We start from the raw sequence: 21,780 nt of genomic DNA on the forward strand, positions 1-21,780 counted from the left end.
CCCAGCTCAGAGCCCTCCTTACCCGCTCCCTTACCCTTCGCCGTCGGGGGCATTTCCCCTCCCCGGGGAGGATTCGGGATGGGGTCTCTGCGGGGTCTCGGGGGCGATCCTTTTGGCTTCTTCCTCGCACAGCCCTATCAGGCTGAGATTTGGGGGGGCTCCTGCTGGCTCCCAGCCCCCCCCCATTGCTGCAGGAGGAGCTGCTCAGCACCTGCTGGGGACCCTGCCCTTGGCGCGCCACCGAGCTGCTCCGGGAAGAGCCGCCAGCCCTTTGTTGTATTTATTTATTTATTTTTTTCCCCCTATTTATTTTTAAATAAACATTTCTGCACAAACCGATGCCTCTGCCAGCTGCCCTGCAGGCTCTGCCTGCTCTGCCCGGTGCTTTTATAGGGTTTGCCCTGGCCAAAGAGGTGGTGCCCCCCCCCTCCCCAAGCCAGGGCTCAGCTGGGAGCAGGGCTCTGCCCCCTCCTTGCTCGGGGTGCTCGTTAGGAGCTGCCAGAAATTAGGGCCTGCTGTGGCTCCCCTCCCCTAATCCCAATCCTTTCCTAATCCCCCTCCCCAGGCTGCAGCAGCCACCCTCGTGTTCCTCAGGGGGGGGTCTCCGAGGGTCCCCCCCCGACCCCACAAAGCTCCCAGCGGGTCCAGAGCCTCTCCAGAAGCTGCGGGGCTCAGCGTGGTGCTGGGCGCTCTCCCCACGATGTGATGGGGCCCAGAGGATGCTCCCAGCCCCCCACCCCACAACCTCCCCTGGCCTGGTCCCAAGGAAAGTCCTCTCCCTCCCAGTTCCGCCCGGCGAGCTGCCCTGTTTATCCCCGAGCGGCTCCGCTGACAAAAAAAGGCCGATTTCAACCCAAACACACGCTTCCGCAGCAACCCAATCCTGCTCCGGGGCTGGACGGGGAGCTGTAGGGCCTTCAGCCCCGGCCCCAGAGCCCCTATGGGGTGGGGACACCCCGAGGGTGCGACCCCCAGGTGGGACGCGGAGCGAGGTGCCCCCGACCCCAAATCCCATCTCTGTAGGACCGTGGGTTTGCTCGTCCCGCTGGCTGAAGGAGTCGCCCCCCCTATCCAGAATCCCCCTCCCTGGCTCGCCCCAAATCCCCGCGGGACCAATTTGGGGCCGGAATGAGGAAGCCCTTCGCTCCCCCGGCTAAAAATAGGGTCCCCTCCCGGCGCCGGGTCACCGCGCTCCCACTACATCCCAACCTATGGGGGGTCCACAACGAGCCCCCCGAGGCACCGGGGGCAGGGTGGGCTTCTCCCCCGACCTACGGGCAGCCAGGACCGGGGGGGGGCTGCTTGGGAAATGCCCCCCCGCTCCTCCCCGGCCCCTCCCCAAAACCAGGGCAAGGGCGCACGGAGGGAGCGCAGGGCGCAAAGCGGCGCCGATGCCTCCACCTAGCGGCTCCCCGCCGGCTCTGCGTCCCCCCTACCCCCCCTGGCAGGGGCTGCAGCCCCCCGGGGGGGGGTCCCGAGCCCCCCACAACCAGCCCCAGAGGCAGGGACGCAGCAGGCACAGGTAGGGGTGAGGACCCTTTTATTGCGGTGGCTGGAGAAGGGCAGAGGAGAGGGGTCACGGGCGGGGGTTTGGGGTCACGGGCCGGGGTTTGGGGTCACGGGCAGAGGTCTGGGGTCATGGGCAGGGGTCTGGGGTCATGGGCAGGGGTCTGGGGTCACGGGCGGGGGTCTGGGGTCACGGGCAGGGGGCCCCTCGCCGTGCCAGCGGCCAGGCAGCCCAGGCTCGCCCCGCACGCAGGGAGCTGAGCCCAACCCCGGGGGTGCTGCGTGCCAGGGGGGGCGATGGCAAGAAGCTCAGGGCACGCTTTTATTTGATTTTTCCAGCTCGTTCCTCCTGCCCTGGAGCTGGGGAGGGAGATAAAAACGCTGAAATCCTACGCAGTGCAACCAGGGGCCGCATCCTGCCCCCTTCCAGGCACCACAGCGGAGCAGGGGGAGGACGCCGAGCCCCCCATCTCCCCTCCAACCACCCCCTGCCACCTCCCCGCGCCGTGCCCGAGCAGGGGAAGGGGCGCGCACCCCCCGTGTCCCCGTCCCCGTCCCCGGGCTCAGGCGAAGACGGCGGAGCTGTGCCAGTAGGAGTAGACGAGGAAGCCGGTGAAGGTGCTGTCCGTCTTGACGCTGGCGTAGAAACCGCTGTAGTCCCCGACCCCCACCTGCACCCACACCTCGTCCTCGGGCTCCAGGCGGACCAGGGCGCCCCCGGAGAGCGAGGTGGGCTTGGGCCAGTTCCCGTAGTACTGGAAGAAGGAGGCGACCGACTGCCCGTTCTTCATCAGGTCGAACTGCAGGCTGGCACGGTAAACGGTGGCGTGGACGGCGAAATAATAAAGGCCGGGAACCTCGCAGGTGAACTTGCCCGTGGCCGGGTCGTAGTGGCCCTGCTCGTTGGCCAGCACCACGTCGAAGAGGATGGGTTGATCGGCTGGCGGGGGGCTGCGAGCCTCCGAGCGTTTGGCGCTGAAGGCTGAGCGGGGGGGCACGGCGCACTCGCCCTGCGCCCCCTTCTCGCCGTGCACGCCGTCCACGCCGGGGCTGCCCGGCTCCCCGCGGGGCCCCGGAGCTCCTGGGGGGAAGGGATGGGGATGGTGTCGTCTCGGGTGTTGTGACAGATCCCCTAAATCCCCCCCCACCAAGTGCTTTGGGGTTGGGTGGTTATGGGGTGGTGGGTGCGTGGTGTGGGGTCACTGGGAAGACCCGCTGAGGGTGGGAGAAACCCCCCACAAGGAGCCAGGGGATGGACGAGGCACCCACATTTGGGGTTCCCAAAGCAGGAGGAGGAAGGGAGGGATGGGGATGGGGGGAACGGGGCAGTGCCAGCGGTGGGGAGCAGGACCGGAGTGGGGGTGGCAGGAAAAGGGCTCTTTTTGGGGGATTTTCTCCCTGTTTGGCAATGCAGAGCGGGCTCCCCTTTATGGGATTTCTCCTTCCTTACCAGGTGGGCCCATCTCGCCCTTCTCCCCCGGCAGCCCCACGGCCCCGTCCCGGCCGTCTCGGCCGTCTCTGCCCGGCAGCCCCTGGCCCCCGTGCAGCCCCGGGGTGCCCGGGATGCCCGGCTGCCCCGAGCACAGCCTGGGGATCTTGTTGTCTTCCAGCTGCACCGAGCTGCCCACGAGGAGGAGGAGGAGGAGGAAGAGGAGGAGCAGCTTCATCTCGTCTGCCGTGGGGGGGCTGCAGGGGGGCAGAGAAACATAACAGCTCCGCAGACCCCTGCACGCAGGGCTCGAAACGGGCAGGCAACCACCACCCTGCAGCTGCCCCCCCTTCTTTTTTTTTTTCCCCTTTTTTTTGCCTTTTTGGCAAGTGCTCGGGGCCGGCTGCACCTGCCGCAGCATCTCCGTTGCCCACCCCCGAGCCAAAAATCTTTGGGGGGGCGCCGCGGGCAGCGGGTGGCACGGGGAGGGGACCCTGAGGGGACACCCGCAGGAGGTGCCGGCTGCGTGTAGGGGCTCGGAGCGGCCGTGGCAGCTCTGAGCCTGGTTTTGGGGTGCTGCAGGAGGAAGATGAGGGTTCAGGTCATGCGTGGTGGGGCGGCAGCTCGGGGAACTCCAAGAGTTTGGGGAACTCGAGGAGCTCGGGGCTGCGGCACGGCCCTGCCCTTGGCAGCATCCCCACAGCCGGCGGCTCCGCTCGGCTCCCGGCTGGCTCCCCGCGGCACAGCCAGCTGGGGCTGCAGCATCCCGAGTTTTATGGGGCCGTTTCGGGACCACCCTACAGCCAGGACCACCCTGAGGGCCGGGACCACCCCGCTGCCCCCAGCCCTCTTGGCTACCGGCGCAGCGTTGGCCCCTCTCTCCCCGTGGCCTTGCTTCTCGTCCCCTTGGTGAACGGGGAGGAAAAAGGAGGAGGAAAGGGGCTTCTCCTCCACCCCGCTGCCGCAGCCGGGACCCCCATAGGGTCCCCACTCACCGCTCCTGCGCTGCGGCGGGGCCGGGCTGCGGGCTCTTCCCCAGCTCCTCGCTCTGACGAAGGCCCTCGGAGAGGCAGCCTCTCCCCCCCTCTCTCCTCCCCACGTCTCTCCTCCCAAACTCCAAAGGAAATCGCCACGGGCCCCGGGAGCCAAAAGCTACAAGACAAGGGGAAAAAAAAAAAAAAGGAGAAAAAAAAAAAAAAAGAAAAATAATCCCCACGGTGTGGGAAGCGCGGTTGGGCAGGGGGAAGGGAGAGGAGGAGCGGGGCGAAAACCACCCTGCTGGGGGCAGATGGAGGGGGGAAAAGGGGAGAAAATGGCCCAAGGAAGAGCGGGATGGGAGAAAGGGCAGGAGAGGGGAGCCCAGCGGAGGCAGGCAGCTTGGAAGAGGGACGTGGAGCCCTCGTGGAGCCCTCGGTGCCCCAGCTGTGAGCAGGGATGAGGCACGGAGAGGGCTCAGGGCGCACACAAGTTGGCACCGCCACCCTGGGGGCACCCATGGGTGCTGGAGGAGCTGCCTGGGGGGCTGTGGCAGCAGGCAGGGATCCCCAGGGTGTGCACCTGGGTGCTTTTTGGGGAGCCCCCAGGCTGCCTTTAACCCCCTCCAGCACCGGGAGCACCCAGGGGACACTGCTGGGGGGGTGGCACCCGTGGGTGTGGGTGCCCAGGGCTGGGTGCTGGCACGGGGCCACCTGGCTCCTCGCCCCCCTCACCCCAGGTGTGATGGGGTTGGAGTTTTTGGCTAGCTGGTGGCTGGATTATGGCCACGGGGCGTTGCCAGCCCTGTGGCCAGCGGGGTGGCCTGTGGCCAGCACAGCCAGCACGGCCACAGCCCTGGCTGGAGCAGGAGTTCCCTGCTGTGGGGTTGCTGGCACCAGACCCCCTCCCCGAGCCCTCCACCAGGATCCTCAGCAGCTCACGCTGTTTATTCTGCCGGCTCCGGGGTCTTGGGGACACGGGGACCCTCAATTTGGGGGGCATTAACCCTTCCCCTGCCGGGCAGCAGCTGTCGGAGAGGCTGGGCAGAGCCTGGAGATGCTGAGACCCCCATGGGGGCAGCTCCAACCCCTGGGCACGGACCCCCACCATAAATCTTTCCCCGTAGCAAGTCCAGGGAGGGGCAGCCCCTCTCCAGGGACTCAGTCCTGGGGGAAATCCCATGGCACCGGGGTGCTGAGCCCTAAGAGGATGCCCTGGCTCTGGGGCAGGACACGACAGGAGTTGGAAGAAGGGGAGAGGAAGGTTTGGGGCAGGAGGGTTCGCGCTGGGGGGCTCAGGGCTGGAAGCACTCCACGGGGTCGCTGGAGTCGGGCAGGATGTTGCAGTTGATGGGCCAGAGGATGCCGAGGAGCCCCAGGGACTGCTGGCAGCGCAGCTCAGCCGCCAGGCAGACGGCACGGCAGGGCTGCAGGACGCCTCCGTCCGGGGTGCATTTGGGCACGAAGAGGCTGCAGATGAGGAGCCGGAGGTGCTGGTAGCAGGCCAGCTCCATCAGCGTCTGCGGGACGGCGCTGGGTGAGCGTGGCACGGGGTGGGCGAGCTTGGCACGGGGTGGCCGAGCCGCCCCCAGCCCCCCCGGCTCACCTGGTAGTCCTGCAGCACCTCGGCGGCCCCCTCCTGGTCCGGGATGGCCAGCCAGATGTTGGGGAAGGAGGTGGCGTTGTAGCCCAGCCCCAGGCACATCTCCACCTCCACGGGCTCGCAGACGGAGCCTGCCGCATGGAGAGGTGCTGCGCTTCTGGCACCGGCACCGGCGGGGAGGGGGCACCGCTTTCCGGGGGATCCCCTGGGGGTGGGTTTAGGGGGAAAGGGGTGAAATCCCTCCAGATGGGGCTCACCGAAGGCCGGGTAGGAGACCCTGGTGCAGTTGAGCTCGTCGGTGCCGTCGGGGCAGTCGTGCCAGCCGTCACACACCGACTCCAGCGCCCGGCACTCGCCGTTGCCGCAGGAGAACTCGGCAGGGCTGCAGGTCTCTGCGGGGCGGGGGGGACGGGGGGGGACAAAGGGACAGTTTTGCTCAGCCTCGGCCTTGAACCCCGCCGGGGACGGGCCGCACAGCCCTGCCACCTACTCTCCGTGGCGTTGCGGGCTTGGTAGGTGGCGAAGAAGCCGTCGTCTGCCACTCCTTCATCCGCCACGAACAGCACGGTCATGACGTGGCGCGAGGAGGTCAGGGCAGGTGGCAGCTGGTGGCCGCAGAACCTGCGGGGCCACGGGGCAAAGGATGGGGTCAGACGGGCAACGGGGCCACCCGGGATGCCCCCAAAACCCGTCCTTTAGCAGCACGTCCTTGCCAGCCCTTGGTTTCCCCGGCTGAGCCGTGGGAGCTGGATTTGGGGAGGGGAGGGGGGGGGTACCTGCCCATCAGGCTGGCGGCCCCGGTGCCGGCGCTGTCGTGCACCTCCACGAAGTCGAAGCTGCAGTCCTCGTGCGGCTCCAGGCTGAAGTTGTGGAAGCGCAGATCCACCACGTGGCCCACGGGCACCGAGATCTGCCACAGGCACAGCTACCGGGGCGGGGGGACACCGTCAAGCCGGGCAGGGGCACCCGCTGACCCCTCAGATGGGAGGAAGCCTTCCTCCCCACCCACCCTCCTCCTCCTCCTCCTCCTCCTCCTCCCCCTCGGCTCACCTGCTGGTGCGGGTAGGGCTGGGGATGGCTGGGGGTGGAGAAATGCCCCTCCAGGGCTGTCAGCGGGCCCCCGCACTCTGGGGACACACACACCATGGGGCTGTACCCCCGGCCCCTTTCCTTACGCCCCATTTCTCCCCCCCGTCCCCCCTCCCCGGGCCCACCTTTGTGCTTCAGGCTGCAGTTGGCCTCGTCGCTGCGGTCCTCGCAGTCGTGGAAGCCGTCGCAGACGAAGCCCAGGCGGATGCAAAGCCCTCGGTCACACAAATGCTCGTCCCAGGCGCAGCTCTCTGCGGGGTACCAGGGCGCAGGGCTGGTGGCCGTGCTCTGCGCACCCCCTGCCCCAAATCCCCTGCTCCTGGGAAGGTTTTGGGGGTGCTCACTCTCATCGGGGGCCACGGCACGGTAGTGGGCGCTGAAGCCGGGTGCGCCCACGCTGCCGTCGGAGACGAAGGTGACGCGCAGGAGGTTGGAGTTGGTGTTGAAGGTGGGGGGCACCACGTTGCCGCAGAACCTGGGGGGACCATCCCGAAGCGTCTCCTCTCGCCCCCACCCCAAAAGTTGGGGTGCCGAATCCTTCCCGGATCCTACCTGGCGGTGCCCCCCCGAGCTGGGGCTGGCTCCGCGGCGCCGTCCCCTTGCTCCTCGTAGAGCTCCAGGCGGTCGAAGAGGCAGGATGCCGTGCCCTCCACACTGAACGCCTCCATCCGCAGCTGGATGGCGAGCCCGGCCGCCACCTCGATGTGCCAGACGCAGAGCGCGTGGGGCGGGTAGGGGCCGGGGTGGTTGGGGGAGCTGAAGGAGCCCTCGGGACCCCGCAGGGTGCCACCGCAGGCTGCAGGGGGACAGGGGGCACCCGGTGAGCCGGCACCTCAGGGTGACGCCGTGCCGGGGTGTGTGGGGCTTACCCGGTGGTGGTGGCGTGCTGGCTGCACGAGGCTGGCTCCAGGTTGGGGTGGAGGTGGTTTTTGGGGCCGGGGGAGGTCTCGGGGTGGGTGCTGCGGGGCTGGTGGTGGTGCCACGGGCGGGCAGGGCGGCGGCGGGGGAGCTGGGGGGCCGCGGGGACGTCAGCTCTGTGCGCGGGGTGAGGAGTGGCTGCGGTGTGGGGAGGGGGCTCGGGAAGCCCACCCAGCCCCACGTGTGGGGTCCCTGGACACAGGGACCCCCCTTTTTGGGGAGGTTTGGAGCAGGACGGGTGTCCTCGCCGTGCCCTGAGCCCCCCCAGGAGCCAGCTCCGTGTCCCCATCCCCACGGACACATCGCGGCCCCCCCAGCCCCGCACTCACGGTGGATGACGATGGCCAGCAGGAGGGCGATGAGGAAGAGGAGGACGGCGCTCATCAGGGCCACGCAGAGCCAGGTGAACCTACAGTCGGCCCGGTACCTTCCACCCACCCGGCCCCACAGCTGCCGGCCTGCGGGAGGGCGAGGACAGCGGGCAGAGCACGGTGCCAAAGTGCCCCCACCCCGCCACCCCCTCCCCAGCTGGCTGAGCCCAGCCTCTTGTCCCCTTTAGGACCCTTTTGCCCCCCCTGAGACCCTTTTGCCCCCCCTGAGACCCTTTTGTGCCCCACGGGACCCCCGGGCAGCCCCACAGCCCGGCGCACAAACCCCATGCGGGTACCGAGGCCATCCTGGGGGGCTGTGGGGCTGACCCCATCCTTGTCTGGGGACGTTCCTGGGGGCTCCTCGCCCTTGAAGACGGGGTTGCAGAACTTGGTCTGGGCGAAAAGACGAGGGACAGAAGGACGGTGGTGTGGGGACGCGCAGAGACCGTGGGGGACCCGTGGGGCAGCTCCCCAAACCCGGCCCTACCTTGCTGTGCTCCAGAGCCTCGGGGCAAAGCGTGATCTCGGTGAAATCCTTCATGGCACCAGGCGCTTCCCAGCACGGTTAAAATCCTCCCCGCTGTGCCACGGCCACCCCAGGTGCCCCCCGCACCTCCCCGCCCGTCCCCATGGCAGCCGGCACGAGCTGCGCCCCGCGGAGACCCCAAAACTTGTGGAGACCCCAAAAGTTTGCGCGGAGAGCCCTGGGCGGCCCCAGCCCCGTTCCCTCCGCCGGCCCCTTCCCCCTGCCCCGTTAATCCAGCTCAGCTGAGGATGCCGAGGTCAGGCCCTGGCACGGAGATCCCAGCACCTTAAAGGGGAACGTGTGCTCCCTCCAGAGCTGCGAGCCCACCCCACAGCTCGGGGAGCCTCTTTTGGGGTTCCCAAAGTGGCCGCTCGGTTTTCCCAGTGCCTCCACGTGTCCCCAAAGGGGCTGCGATGGGGATCCCGGGCTGAGCACGTCCCTCCCGACCCCACATCTCCCCGTGCTGGGTGTCCAAACCCCGCTGCCTGCGTCCCCACTGCCCCTTAATGCCCAGCTGCCAGCCCCGTGCTTGAGCCAGGCAGAAAGAGGGCTTTGTTTAGGGTATTTTGGGGCAGAGCGCGGCTGCTGGAGGACCAGAGGAGGAAAAAAAGCTCCCTTGGATGCAGGAGAGGGCCCTGCCGTGGCCACCACCTCCCCTTTTGTCCCCATGGGGTGGCTGCCTCAGTTTCCCTGCTGACCCCACAGCCCCCGTCCCTCTCCAGCCAGGCACACGCCGCTTCCAGCTTCCGATTTATTCCTGCACGAAGTCTCCCTGGTACGAGACACATCCTGCCCATCTTGCTTACACAGTAAACGAGCCACCTGCCGAGCAGCAGCGCTGCCCCAGCCCGGGGACCTCGGGCAGGGCGGGATGGGGAGGAGAATAAATTAGAGAAAAAGGCTAAAAAAGGCCACTGGCGATCGCTAGCCGGAGGACGGAGCAGCGGGGCCAGAGGGGGGGACACGCACGAGCATCCCCAGGGGGCTTCCTGGTTTCGGGGGGAGCTCCTCGGTTGCAGACAGTCCCAGGGAGCCGCTGTCCCCTACCCTTTATGGGGACGGGCACCCCCGTGCCACCCCCCGGATGGTTTAAGGCACCGGCGTATGAGGAGGCAGGTGAACACCCACCTGCAGCACCCCCGGCTGTGAAAAGAAGTCCGGAGAAATTCCTCCCTCAGGTCCATCGGTCGGGATTTGGGCTTGGGAAGGTGTCCGGAGGGCTGCAAGTCCTTGGCCAGGAGTTTTGGGGCAGCTGAGGGATCCTCGGGGATGGCACCGCGGGTCCCCCCAGCACCGGGTGCTCCCTGCAGCCCCACGCCCGCCGAGTCCCTCTCTCGGGGTTTTTTATTACACAGCAAAAAGAAAAAAAATAAAAAACGGAAAAAAAAGAGAAAAAAAACCTACCCCAAGGTAAAAACCAACCATCGGGGGGGCGCTGGAGCTGCCTGGGTCCTGCCCTCAGCCCCCAGCTGGGGGGGTTTGCTCCCGGCTGCCTCCTGCTGCGGCCCCTCCGTGCCTCCAAGCTGCACCCAAAAGGGGGGTTTGGGGGGCTAAAAGCCGAAATCCTGGGGGGGTGTCCAGCTCCGGGGGGGTGTCCAGCTCCTGGGGGGGTGTCCAGCTCCGTGGGGGGGTGCCCGGGGGGGCTACATGCGGGAGGCCGGGCTGGCCAGCTCGTAGAAGAGCAGGTAGGCATCGCTGCTGCGCACGTGGCTGGAGGACATCGGGGTGACACTGCGGGGACAGGAGGGGTGTGGTGAGCGGCGGGGGGGTCCCACAGAGTGCTCCCTCCCCCCTCGTCGTCCCCCAGCCTCCAGGGCCTCACCGGGAGTCGTTGAAGCTGTGCCACTCTCCGGAGACGGGGCTCTTGCAGTAGGCGGTGTAGTGTCCCCCCATGGTGGTGCCCGAGTGGTTGGAGACGGCGTAGAGGTTGTAAACGGCGTGGTCTGCAGGCGGCCAGGGTGGTGCTCAGCGGGATAAACCCCCTAAAGGGGTCTGAAGCCCCCACCCCAAACCTCTGCCCCCTCCCAGGACACCCCCATGGGCACGGCCCCGGCACTCACTGCAGCTCTGCGCGGCGAATTCCCGCAGGTCCAGGTCCTTCAGCTGGAAGTTGACGAAGGTGGTGAGCTTGCTGGCTCGTATCCGCGCCTCCGAGAAGCGCTTCAGGTCTGGGGGGGAGCGCGTTAAGGAGGTGGGGACCCCCCCCAAAAAAAAAAACAAACAAAAAACCACACAAAAAAAACCCCAAACACCTCCCTCCAGCAGCACCCGCGGCGCAAAGGATACGGAGCACCAGGATCTTGGGGAACTTCTGGATGCTGAATTTCTTTGTGCACCTCGTCCTGGCCTTGCAGCGGCAGCAGGTCTGCGGGCAGCAAATGGCGCAGACAGCGGGGTGAGGGCTCAGCCTGCTCCCCAAAATCCCCCCCCCGTGCCCCCAATCCCATGCCCCGTACCGGTTTCTCGTCCCCATCCAGGATGTCCTCTTTGGTGAAGAGCCGCAGGCAGTCCATGAGCGTCACCTCGCCGTAGCCTTTCTGCGGGAGCAGGGAGAGCTCAGGGGCAGGGAATGCAGGGTGGGGGATTTTTTTGGGGGTCAGCGGGGACCCCTTTACCTTGGGGATGGGCAGGGAGAGGTCCCAGAAGGGGTCGAAGGCTGTGGAGCAGTAGCCGCACTCGCTGCAGGTCAGGGAACTCTTCAGCTGCCCGACGAAGAGGTCTGGGGGCGATAGGATGAAGGGTGGGGTGGAGAGGGGTGGGATGAAGGATGGGATGAGGAAGGATGGGATAAAGAAAGATGGGATGGAGAGGAATGGGATGAAAGATGGGATGAAAAGGGGAGGGATGAAGAAGGGTGGGATGGAGAGGGATGGGATGGAGAGGGATGGGATGAAGGATGGGATGAGGAAGGATGGGATAAAGAAAGATGGGATAAAGAAGGATGAGATGGAGGAGGATGGGATGAAGGATGGGATGAAGAGGGATGGGATAAAGGAGGATGGGATAAAGCAGGATGGGATGAAGAAGGATGAGACCCCCCAACCCCCCACCCATCCCCTCCCACCTCTCCCCCGCGCCCTGCTCACCGCTGACCCTGCTGTCCTCCCTCTCCTGGTACCTCCTCCACATCTGGCGGCTCTTCTCGTCGTCTCTGCGAGGCGGAGAGGCAGAATGGTGCTGGGTGCCGCTGCCTACCCTTTTTGGGGCAGCCCCCGGCCCCCCCTTTGCCCCGGCCCCAACTCACGGGAGGTGGTCCAGGGTATCAGCACTGGCCCGCGGCCGCACCAGCACACGGTTCACCTCCCCGTGCAGCCCGTCGAGGAGGAACCTCAGGAACTCCTGGGCGTCCTGCTGGCTGCGAGACAGGGGGGCAGAGGAGGTGAGGGGTTGGGTGGGGGGGCTCGGTACCCTCTCCCCACGCCCCCCGAGCCAAACGGCCCCTACTTGTAGCCGACGAAGCGGGGGGCGTATCGCTGGATCTGCGTCTTGAACTCGGAGGGGCTGACGCTCTCGTTGGGGGACGAGGTCCAGAGCAGCTGGATCAGCTTGGCGAATTCTGCGTGCAGAGATGTGGCTCAGGGGGACGGGGACGGGTGTCCCCTGGCTGTCCCCGTCCCCTTTGTAGCCCCCCCAAAGCCTCGGGGTGCTTTGGAGGGGTGCCGTTACCTGCCATGAGCGCGGTGCGCATGCGGCTGTTGTTGTTGAGGTCCCGCAGGTAGAGGTTCTGCAGGCAGTAATCCCGCAGCTCCCTGGTGTTGCTCAGGCACTGCAGGATGGAGTTCATGAAGCACTGGGGGAGGAAAAAAAAAATAAAAAAAATAAAAAAAATAAACCATGGCGACGGGAGGCAGAGGGAGGCGGGCGGCGACGGGGGGGACACCCGGGGAGGGTGGGCAGAGGATGGGGACGAGGCAGGATGGAGAGCGGGGACCCCTCCGTCCTTCAGCAGCACCGGGAGCAGGGTGGGGAGCTCCTGGAGAGGGGAACGTGGGTCTGGGGGGCGAGGGAAGGGCCGGGGTGCCCCTCACCCCCCAGCTGTGCCCGCAGAAAGCCGCGGTGCCAGCCAGGAGCCCCGCAAGCACTCACCGTGTTGCCCAGGTTGCGCAGGCCGGTCAGCCCCTGCACCGCCTTGGAGCTCTGTGGAGAGAGGGAGCAGGGCTAGGGTGAGCCAACTGTGGGGGCCACCAGCCCACAGGGCCACCAGCCCCAGCGTGGGGCAGCCCCCCAGGTGGGCACGGAGCGGGGCCAGCACCGTGGCTGCTCCTGGCACAGGCTGCGCGCAGGACGGTGGCTGAGGACCCGTCCTGGTGCTCAGCTCCCTGTCCCAGGATGACTCCAGGGCTCAAAGTCCCCCTGGCTACCCCGTGCCCTGGGCTACGAGCCAGGCTGGCCACCCCCTGCCTCCTTTGTTCCCCGGAAAGCTGGGGGTGGCATTGCCCCACGGTGCCCCACAGTGCCCTAGGGTGCCGCAGGGTGCCCCACGGTGTCTCACCCCCCCCAGGAGACCCCATACCAGCACCCCACAGATTTGGGCACAGCTCTTTTATGGGATTAAATCCAGGCAGGGTGCTGCAGGGCGCACCCCCAGGTGGGTGCCGGGGCAGCCCTGCTCCTGGTGCCCCCCCCCCCCCGGCTCCTGCAGGTTGCCGCGGGTCCTCCCTGCTCCCGGGAACGAGGAGGGGGAAGGAGGAGGAGAGGAGGGGGCCCCGCAGCTCTGAAATAGCAGCAGCTGGTGCGTGTGTGGGAGGTGCTGAGCACCCAGCCCTGACAGCAGCCCAAAATAACCCAGATACAGTTACACGTGCGCCTTCACCGCGGTGCGGGCATCACCCACCGCAGGGCCAGCGGGCACCCAGGTGCCTTCCGCGGGCACACGCGGCTCTGCAGGGCAGCCCCGTGCCCCGGCGGGGTGCTGACCCCGTGTCCTGCACCCTAAATCCCCGCGGAGGTGCCTGGGCACCTCCTGTCCCCGCTGTGGGATGGGCACGGCGGCCAGCAGGGTGGCAGCAGCTCCTGGTGGCTTCCCAGGTCGTGCCCCAGGAGGGAGCGGGGTGCTGGGGTGGGCGCAGCCCCCATGCCCACCGCCTGGCCCCACAGGGCACGGGGCAGCCCCAGGAGCTGGAGCCCCCCACGCCGTGCCACCAGCCCACCCCCGGCTCTGATTCCACCTCCTGCTTGGTTGTTTTTTTTTGTTTTTTCATTTTTTTTTTCCCTCCCCTGGGTGACTCAACTCCAGCTAATCCCCCTCGCTCGACCGGGGTGTTATCTAGGACACGGCGCTGCTCGGAGGCGGCGGAGGAGAGCTGGCTCACGCGGCGGCGGCGGCTGGGGACTCCCCGAGGCTGCACTGCGGGAGGGGGGGGACAGTGGGACAGGGGATGGGGACAGGGGCCAGGGGCCGGGCAGTCGCCCTCCATCCACGTGCCGAGCACCCAGCGGGGCAGCGGGACGGCCGGGGCAGCTGGGCTTACATAAATGCCCCGATCCTGCCCCTTCCCTGCCCCCTGATGCCTCCGTGGACCCACCGTGGGCTGCGTGGCTCTGGGGACAGCCAGGCTCACCCCAGTGACACCGCCACGGCACCGGTGTGGCCACCAGCAGCCTCTTTGCACCGGCCAGCGCGGGGCACGCGACTTGGCCAAGGTCACCGCAGGGGCAGGGCTGGCACAGGGACCCCGGGCACGTGCTGTCACCTCCCCTCCTGCCCCCTGCTCGGGGCAGCGCCGGGGGCTGCCGGGTCCCCCCCCGGTGCCGCCAGCACCCGGTGGCACCCATGGGTGCCAGCCCCGCGCCCCCCGTCCTGCAGCGAGGGGCACCCCGAGGGGCAGCCGGGGGGGACCTGAGCTCCCCGGGGAGCGCAGGGGTCGCCCCCTCCCGTGCCCCCCAGTCTCCGAGCTCGTACCTTGGTCTTGTTGAGGACGAGCCCGACGAAGGTGGAGACCAGCAGGGACCCCGGCATGGAGGCGCGGGGGCGCAGCTCCTTGTGAAGGTCGGGGAGCGCGGGGGGCTCCTCGGGCAGCGTCACCGTGTACGAGTCCCTCATGGCTCCCCTCCCGGCTGCTCGGAGACGGCGAGGGGCTGCTGCTGCCGGGGGGGACCCCGGGGACCCCCTCTCCTGGGGCCGGCCAAGGTCAGGGGCAGGGGGTCAGGCGGGCGGCCTTGCCGGAGCAGCGCCGTGGCCGCGCGGTTGCGGTGCCGGAGCCGGTGCCGGCTCTCGGGGCTGACGGCACCTGAGCAGAGCTCTGACATCAAATGGGTGGAGAGGCAGCAGCGGCAGCGGCAGCAGCAGCAGGGCTCCGTGACGGCCAGCCCCCGCCGCACCGCGTGGTACAGCGAGCCGGAGAGCCAAGGGGGCCCGCGAGGGGCGGCCGTGCCCGCTGGCCATGCGCTCGCCGTGCCGAGACCACCGGGGAGGATGCAGGGAGAAGCCCCCTGCCCCCTGCCCTACGGCTTCCTGCGCTCCAGGGATCCATCTGCCACTGCTGTGGGGCTGGACGGGGTCGGTGCCACACAGCAGAGCCCCCTCCTGTGCCCCCCAGCTGATGGGGAGCAGCCCCGGGGTGCCCGTGCCCGGAGCGGGGCTGCAGGGCTGTCCGAGTAGGATTTGGGGTTGCAGGGACAGTTTTAGGCTCCCCGTGGTGCTGCTCTGGGGAGAACAGCAGGCAGTGTGTAGCCCCCCAATTTGGGGGGCTGCTTTAGGGCTGGGTTCGGAGGTATTTCGCTGCTTCCCCTCACCAAAGGCAACCCCCCGTGGGGCGAAGACCCCCCTGCTGTGATCGGAGCGGGGGGAAACTGAGGCACGGCGCGGGCAGGGCTCCAGCAATGCCCCTGCAGCAAGGGCAGGTGCGGAGGCTGGCAGGGAGCCCAGCTCTCCTGCGTCCTCGTCCTGCGCCTGCCTCCGCTTCACCCCGCTGACCGCAGCCGGCCCAGCGCCCGCTGCGTGCGCCCGGGTGTCCTGGGGGGGGTGGAGGGGGAAATTTCCACGGGCAGGGAGCGCGGCCGGGCTGCTGCGGGGCTGGAGGGAGCCCCCCAGCCTCACCGGGACGGAGGCACCGAGCGGGGGCTGCTTTTCCCCGGGCCACCCCCGCAGCCAGCGGTGCTCCGAGCGCCGCGGCGCGCGTTCGGCACAGCCGGCGGAGGGGCTGGAAGCAGGGGAAGGGAGAGAGAGGAGAAGGGGGGGGGGGAGGAGGGAAGGAGACTATTTTTGGCACCAGCAGAAATATCTGAGGAGGCATCTTGCAGCGTTATTCATCTGCAGGGCCGGGGCTTTTTGCATCACAACAGGATGCTTGCCGTAATCCTCGCTTGCGGGGATAGATTTGTGTACCCCCCCTGTGGTGTGCGCGCCGTGCACACGCAGGGACACAGTGTGCGCACCCCACGGGGCTCACGCTGGTGGTGTGGGTGCCCCACAACTTGTGGGGCGCTGCCTGGGCCCTGGGGATGTGGCACAGCACCCCAGGGTGCTGCACAAGCCAGGCTCTGCTCCTGCCCTGCAGCCCAGCGCGTGATTTGGGGGCAGGATGGGGCCCCGGGCGCTGTGTGGGTGCTGGTGCAGAGCTCCCCGGGGATGGGATGTGCCGGCTGAGCTGGCTCCACAGCAAGAGGGGTGCTGTTTGGCCACGTCCCGTGCTGAAAATCGTGCCCTGGTGACTTCCAAGAGCCCCGGGAGTGCGGTGCCCTCCAGCTGGAGCGCCGTGTGGGCTCCTGGGGCAAGCTGCAGCCACGGAGTGAAGGAGCCAGCGACCTGTCCCCTGCTGTCCCCTCTCCAGCGGTGACCTTCTGCCACGGGCAGAGGTTGCCACGGGTCTGGCTGGCACCGTGAAGGCAGGACCAGGGCTGGCCACGAGCCAGCACCGTCAGCAGCCCGGGATGGGGCTGCAGAGAGCTGCCGGCGTTCCCGTGGGTGGCTCTGGCCTCCCGACCCCGTGTCCACGCAGGGCGGTTAATGGGGTGGCACAGCTCCGGTCCCACCCTTCCCGGCACCGCAGCTGCAGCCCCCTGCACCTCCCCGTGCCCTGCAGGATGGGAAACTGAGGCACGAGGGCACCCTCATGTCCCAGCTGCAGGCTCCTCCGCTTGGCTTCCCGCAGTGCCAAGGCAGGAGGTGGCCGGGAGCAGGCACGGGGCCAGCCCCTGCCATGACCTGGCTCCGGCAGGGTTGGGGGCTGCTGGTGCTGCCCCCGGGGCCGGGTAATGGGGCAGAACTGATGGCAGTGCCGGGGCTGCAACGCGGCCTCGTTTCCGGCACCGTGCATGCCCACGGGCACCTGCAGCCCGTTTTACGACCGGTACGTTCGCTTCCCAGCTTGGGAACAGGGGGAAAAATGCCCAGGAATGGAAAATTGCAGGTGTGCGCATTAAAGCACCGGGGAAACCTAAGCCAGCGTCACCGATCCGGCCTTTGGCACCCCTTGGGACCCAAAGCAGGGCACTGGCAGGGGGCTGCAGCAGCAGAGAGGGGTTAAGATAAGGGAGGGCACGGCCACGGGGCTGCGCAGCACCAGCTGCAGCTCCTGCTGGCCTCTCCTCCCTGCCCCACACCTCGCTGTGCCCCCCCAGCCCCTCCAGTGCTCCTGGCTGCTCTCGTGGGGAGCAGAAGGGGACCCCCGGCCCTCACCCTCCCTGCTCGGTGGGACGGAGCTGCTGGGAAGCAGTGGGCAAGTCAGACCCTGCTCGGGGGGACACCGACCTTCAGCGTGGGGTGGAAAGGGAACGGGAGACAGCACGGGCACAGCCCGATGGCTCCGTGGAAGGGAAGCCAAGTGGAAAATTACCAGGCTGCTGCCGTGCGCTCCTGAGCAGGGCTGCGTGCGTGGTGCCCGCTCCCGGCCTGGGACGAGGCTCCGGGGATGGCGCAGCGCCGATTTGGAGCTGGGGCCCCGAGCGCCACCAGCACGTGTGATGGAGCAGCCACCGCTGCCAACGGTGGCCCTCGGAGCTGCTGGGGACGGGGAGCAGGCAGAGCTGGGCACCTCCAGCTGCTTGGGGACACGGCACCGGCACGGCGCGCACACATGGCGGCGGCACGGAGACCCCACCGACCCCACCGACGGAGACCCCAAAAGGGAGCGCACCATTTCCTCCAGCCCCCCAAGCTCAGGATGAACCCACACAGCACACGGGACCCCACCAGCCCTGTCCCGTCCCCCCCCCTCCACGGCGCACCACCTACCAGGGGGTCAGGGGCAGAGGTGCCGCCGTAGCCATCGCTCCTCTCGCAGGGCTGGCTGGCACCGCGGGTGCCGGCTGAGGACAGGGCAGCTTGGGAGGGTCCGGGGGGGCTGCAGGGGAAGCTGCAGTGGCTGCTCTTCCTCTCGAAGCTCTCCAGGTAGTCACGGACGTAGTCGGAGTGTGCGGCGGCCTGGTACAGACCCTGCAGGGCACCGAGCTCCTGGCGGCCCCGCGCCCCGGGGCTGGAGGCGTAGGCGCTCTCCGAGGTGCGCAGCCCCGAAAACTCCTGCACCAGGTCCGAGTGGCTGATGGATTTGCGACGGCTGAGGGGCGCCGAGCTGGGCAGGTAGCCCGAGGGGCTGCTGGGGGTCCCCGTGAAGGTGTAGCACGAGCCCCCGCTCAGCCCCCCGCCGGGTGGCCGGTGCTGGGTGCGGAGGTAAGCGGGGCTCAGGCGGATGCCGGAATCGGGGTAGAGGGGCAGGCGGCCGCTGTCGTAGGCGCTGGTGGGGGACAGCCCCGAGTGGTGGTAGCGGGGGGAGGGCAGGTAGCTGGCTTTGAAGCCGATTTTGTCGCTGTCGGCGTAGGCCGTGGTCAGGGTGGAGCCGTAGGAGGTGTAGGAGCTGTAGCCGCCGGGCACCCTGCCGTAGGTGGCCTCGGCATAGCGCGACGAGTCGACGTAGCGCTTCAGCGTGGAGGAGAGCTGGGACATGCTGCAGGCTGGGGCTCAGCGGGCAGGGCTGGAGGCATCGGCTGCAGGAGAAAAGCCTGGGTTCAGCTTCGAGGGGCTGCAGCCCGAGCGCATGGGGTGCCCACCGCCGGCACCAAGCGGAGGGAGCCTGAGGGGGGCGAGCAGGGAACAGCGGGGACCCAGGGGACGTCATTGTGGGGTGGTCACGGCTCCTGCCGGCCCTCCTGGAGAGCTTGGGGCATCAGGGCACTGCTGGCAGTGCCACCCGGGTGCCTGTGGGCACCTGGCACCACAGGAGGGAGCCCTGGGGCTCTGCTGGGCACGGATGGAGGCGATGGGCACCCATGGGGACAGCAGGGTCACCTCTGCCCTAGCCTTGGCCATGCTGCCCCACAGCTGTCAGCACACAGGTCCTGGCTCTCCGTGCCTGCTCCCCAGGGGCTGCCTGGTGTCAGGGAGCTGCTGAAGACCTTGCAGCAGCCACAAGCCACCCAGGGGTGCTGGGGGCTGTGGGGACAGCCAGGGATCACCAGGACGGAGGCACCTGGAGAAAAAGGGGAGCCAGCCCCGGAGCCGGGGCAGGGCGGCCAGCCACCTGCACCAGCTTAAGCAGGGGATTGAAGCCAGAAAAAAACTTGCTCACGGGCTGAGGGCTGGTCCCATACCTGTCCTGGGGCCGTGCTCATTCCCCTGGGTGCCTCACGTCCCTTCCCTGTGCGGCCAGCAGCTCACGGCTCCGAGAGTCCCCGGTCACCCAGGAGATGACCCCGGCTCCGAGGCTTTTCCCAGCCCTGCCAGGGCGGGCGCTGGCCCCACTCCAAACCAGTGCAAGAGGTGCCGGGGATGGAAACAGAGCCCAGCCCTCAAAAAGTGGGGTGCAGCTGGGCTCGGGGACGGGAACCAGAGCCCGGCCACCGCAGGATCCTCCCTGCCTGGCCCCGAGCTGCTGCTGCCGTGGCTGGGGAGCAGCCGTCCCGCAGCGTGGAGGAAAGTATTTACAAGCAAGAGCAAGCCGGAGCGCACAGACCTGTTTGGGAGCCGAGGCCGAGGGCTGAATAATGCGCTCGCAGGCAAAGGAGCCACCAAACACCCGGCTCTCCCCCACCCCGCCACAGCCGCCCGCCTCCTCCAGCACCGGGAGGACCCCGGAGCTGCTCGGCCAGGCAGGAGCTGATGCGCACCGAAGGGGTTTGCTATGGGATGTGGGGCCCGGCAAAAGGTCCCCGTCCCCATGGGTATTGGGGTGAGGGTGCTGGAGCCCTGTGGCTCCAACGGGTGCCTTCTGGCAGCGGGACCGGTCCCCGCGGGGCACAGCGTGGCCTGGAGATGTGGGGAGCCGGTGGAGGGATGTGGGGTTTGGGAAGGGGAGCCTGCCCTGGGCACAGCAGGGACCCCGTTGGCATTACAGGAGGGGAGATCTTACCATGTAGGGCCGCCGTGTCAGCTGGGAGCACCCTGTGCCGTCCCCGTGTCACATCACAGCGGACCCCAGGGCTGGAGGAGAGCAGAGCGTGCCATGAGCCCGGGGAGCCGAGGAGGTGTGAGAAATCCCCGGTTCCTCCCATCGCTTCCTGGGCCCCTCCCTGCCCGTAATAACGCTGAGCTGCTTCCCTGCTGCCTGGGCGAAGCCCTGGGGCCGGCACGGCTGAGTCAGGCCTCCTGCACCCTCAGCATCCTCCCTGGGGAAGCTGAGGCACAGGAATGTCCGGTCCGTGGCCGCGTGCCCAGGAGCCAGGAGCCAACCCCAAAGGGACCCGAGATCCCGTTCTTGGGGAGCTCATCCCAACCTCCTGCTCCCAACGGGAGCCTCAATTCGGGACGGCCACAGGTCTCCTGGAGAGGCAACCCTTCACCCCGGAGGCTGAGGGAGGCGGGGAGAGCTGCCATCCTCTCCTAAATTCCCGGTGCCAGTGGCCCCGGTGGCCGCTGTCCCCCCTGGGTGGCCGCGGAGCCCCAGGGCAGGCTCAGCTTACAGGGCCCTGGCTCCGTGCAGGGAGCTGTGGCACAGCTGCTTCTCGCTTACGCAGGTTTGGAGCCGTGGCCCCGTGCCCTGAGACACAATGTCCCAGCCCGGGGGTTACTCGCGAGCTCCCGGCCCTCTGCGGCAACCGGGGGCCCCTGCGTGGAGCGAGGACACCCCAGGGCTGAGGGGCTGCGGGTGCTGAGCCCCCCTGGGATGTCCCCAAATGGGGGTTTCCCTTTCCCAAGCCTGAGAACGCTCCCAGCTCAGTGCACGTGTGCCGGGCGAGCGTCACCGCCGCTGACACATCCCCACCTGGCTGCAAAACCTGCTGCTCGTGCCCCCCAGGCAGCAAAACCCCAACCCCACGGGGAGCCCTGACGTAGGGCCCGACGCCTGTTATTGCTTTGAGGTCTGCGGGTGGGGGAAAAAAAAAAAAAAGAAGGGACCCCGGGGAGGTGAGCGGGCACCAGGAGGTGCCGGGCGTGCTGCGGGTTTGCCATGGGATCCCGCTCCCCGGGGACAGCGAGAGCGCAAAGGTCTCCCCTATAGCTTCACCCAGCTGAAGGGAGAGTGAGGAGGGGGTTTTAGGGGTTCTCCCTGGCACCTCGCAGCCCTCTCCCCATAGGATTGTCCCCTAATGGTCCCTCCACTCACCGGTGTGCTCGGCGGGGCGTGCGCTCGGGGCTGCGGTGCTCATGGGGCGACGCCGAGCGGGGGGAGCCGCTGCTGACACCTCGGGGTTCTCCCCTGGGACCGGAGCAGAGAGAGAGGTTTTTTGGGGTGCCGACGGCAGGGTCAGGCCCCCCTGGGGCTCGGCTCCTCCACCCGGGTTGGGAGCGGGCGCAGCGGCCGTGCCGGAGGGCTGCGGGGGCCGCGTGAAAACGCCACGGCACAAAATTGAGGGCTCGGGTTACCGGGTAGATAAATATAGAGCCTTTATCTGACCTCGCAGGGAGCCCGAATGCGCCTCTCACATTCCAGCCTCCCCGAGGCTTAAAGGGGACGTGAGCCCCAGGGTGCCCCACGGCAAGGGGAGGCTGGAGAGGCACGGGGGGAGGAGGCCTGAGGGTAAGTGTGGGGAGAGAGGGGGTTTGGGAAGGAGGTGGAGGTCCAGGAGGGGAGGTGGTCTGCGTTTTGCTCCCTGATGGGAAAAGCCACGGGGAGAAGAAGCCCCCCCTGGCCTGCAGCAGAGCAGGAGTGGGCTGGGAGCACCCTCTGCCCCCCATGGGGACACGGGGGGACGCCAGGGCACAATCCCCAGCTCCGCTCCCTGACGCCTGACCCACCCAGGGCGGCTCGGCCTCGCGGTGAGCCGGCACCTCGGTGGCCGTGACTCAGCCAGCACCTGCCGACGATAATTAGGCGGGCTGCAATTAGGCTGGCATTTGCCTCCTGCCCGGCTCCAGCCCCGAAACAGGGAGGGCCACGTGAGGCTGGCGTCCGCGCCTGGGTGTGACTCCGGGAGGCTGCTGCGGGGTCATCAGCGGCGTGAGGGGCGGTGGCACGGCCCTGATCCCAAACCCACCCCACAGTCCGTGG

At 68.0% G+C, this 21,780-nt stretch overlaps 3 protein-coding genes across 4 annotated transcripts; all 3 read right to left on the reverse strand.

The window, feature by feature from the left end:
• Positions 1-1,836: 1,836 nt before the first annotated feature.
• On the reverse strand, positions 1,837-4,110 carry C1QTNF5 (C1q and TNF related 5). Its single transcript, XM_072027791.1, has 3 exons — positions 3,931-4,110; positions 2,957-3,192; positions 1,837-2,587 (listed from the first exon to the last, which is right to left on the reverse strand). The coding sequence occupies exons 2-3, from the start codon at positions 3,171-3,173 to the stop codon at positions 2,070-2,072; spliced, it is 735 nt and encodes a 244-aa protein (XP_071883892.1). The 5' UTR covers positions 3,174-3,192; positions 3,931-4,110; the 3' UTR covers positions 1,837-2,069.
• A 378-nt stretch (positions 4,111-4,488) lies between these two features.
• MFRP (membrane frizzled-related protein) lies at positions 4,489-9,006 on the reverse strand. Its single transcript, XM_038167555.2, has 13 exons — positions 8,378-9,006; positions 8,187-8,283; positions 7,849-7,977; positions 7,471-7,635; positions 7,154-7,397; positions 6,946-7,076; positions 6,727-6,852; positions 6,563-6,639; positions 6,289-6,437; positions 6,003-6,133; positions 5,770-5,904; positions 5,516-5,643; positions 4,489-5,429 (listed from the first exon to the last, which is right to left on the reverse strand). The coding sequence occupies exons 1-13, from the start codon at positions 8,429-8,431 to the stop codon at positions 5,205-5,207; spliced, it is 1,791 nt and encodes a 596-aa protein (XP_038023483.2). The 5' UTR covers positions 8,432-9,006; the 3' UTR covers positions 4,489-5,204.
• Positions 9,007-9,153: 147 nt separating this feature from the next.
• On the reverse strand, positions 9,154-21,156 carry USP2 (ubiquitin specific peptidase 2). 2 transcript variants are annotated; one of them, XM_038167556.2, is made up of 14 exons: positions 20,896-21,156; positions 19,702-19,772; positions 17,592-18,340; positions 12,503-12,553; positions 12,083-12,206; positions 11,861-11,972; positions 11,661-11,771; positions 11,503-11,567; positions 11,032-11,135; positions 10,873-10,953; positions 10,703-10,781; positions 10,477-10,584; positions 10,239-10,359; positions 9,154-10,147 (listed from the first exon to the last, which is right to left on the reverse strand). In XM_038167556.2, the coding sequence occupies exons 3-14, from the start codon at positions 18,297-18,299 to the stop codon at positions 10,060-10,062; spliced, it is 1,752 nt and encodes a 583-aa protein (XP_038023484.2). In that variant the 5' UTR covers positions 18,300-18,340; positions 19,702-19,772; positions 20,896-21,156; the 3' UTR covers positions 9,154-10,059. The 2 variants fall into 2 exon arrangements, with proteins under 2 accessions (XP_038023484.2, XP_038023485.2); XM_038167557.2 differs by lacking the exons at positions 17,592-18,340; positions 19,702-19,772; positions 20,896-21,156 and adding an exon at positions 14,319-14,686.
• Between the last annotated feature and the right edge of the window lie 624 nt (positions 21,157-21,780).

Source organism: Anas platyrhynchos, chromosome 25 (genome assembly GCF_047663525.1).
Source record: "Anas platyrhynchos isolate ZD024472 breed Pekin duck chromosome 25, IASCAAS_PekinDuck_T2T, whole genome shotgun sequence".
Taxonomy (NCBI): domain Eukaryota; kingdom Metazoa; phylum Chordata; class Aves; order Anseriformes; family Anatidae; genus Anas; species Anas platyrhynchos.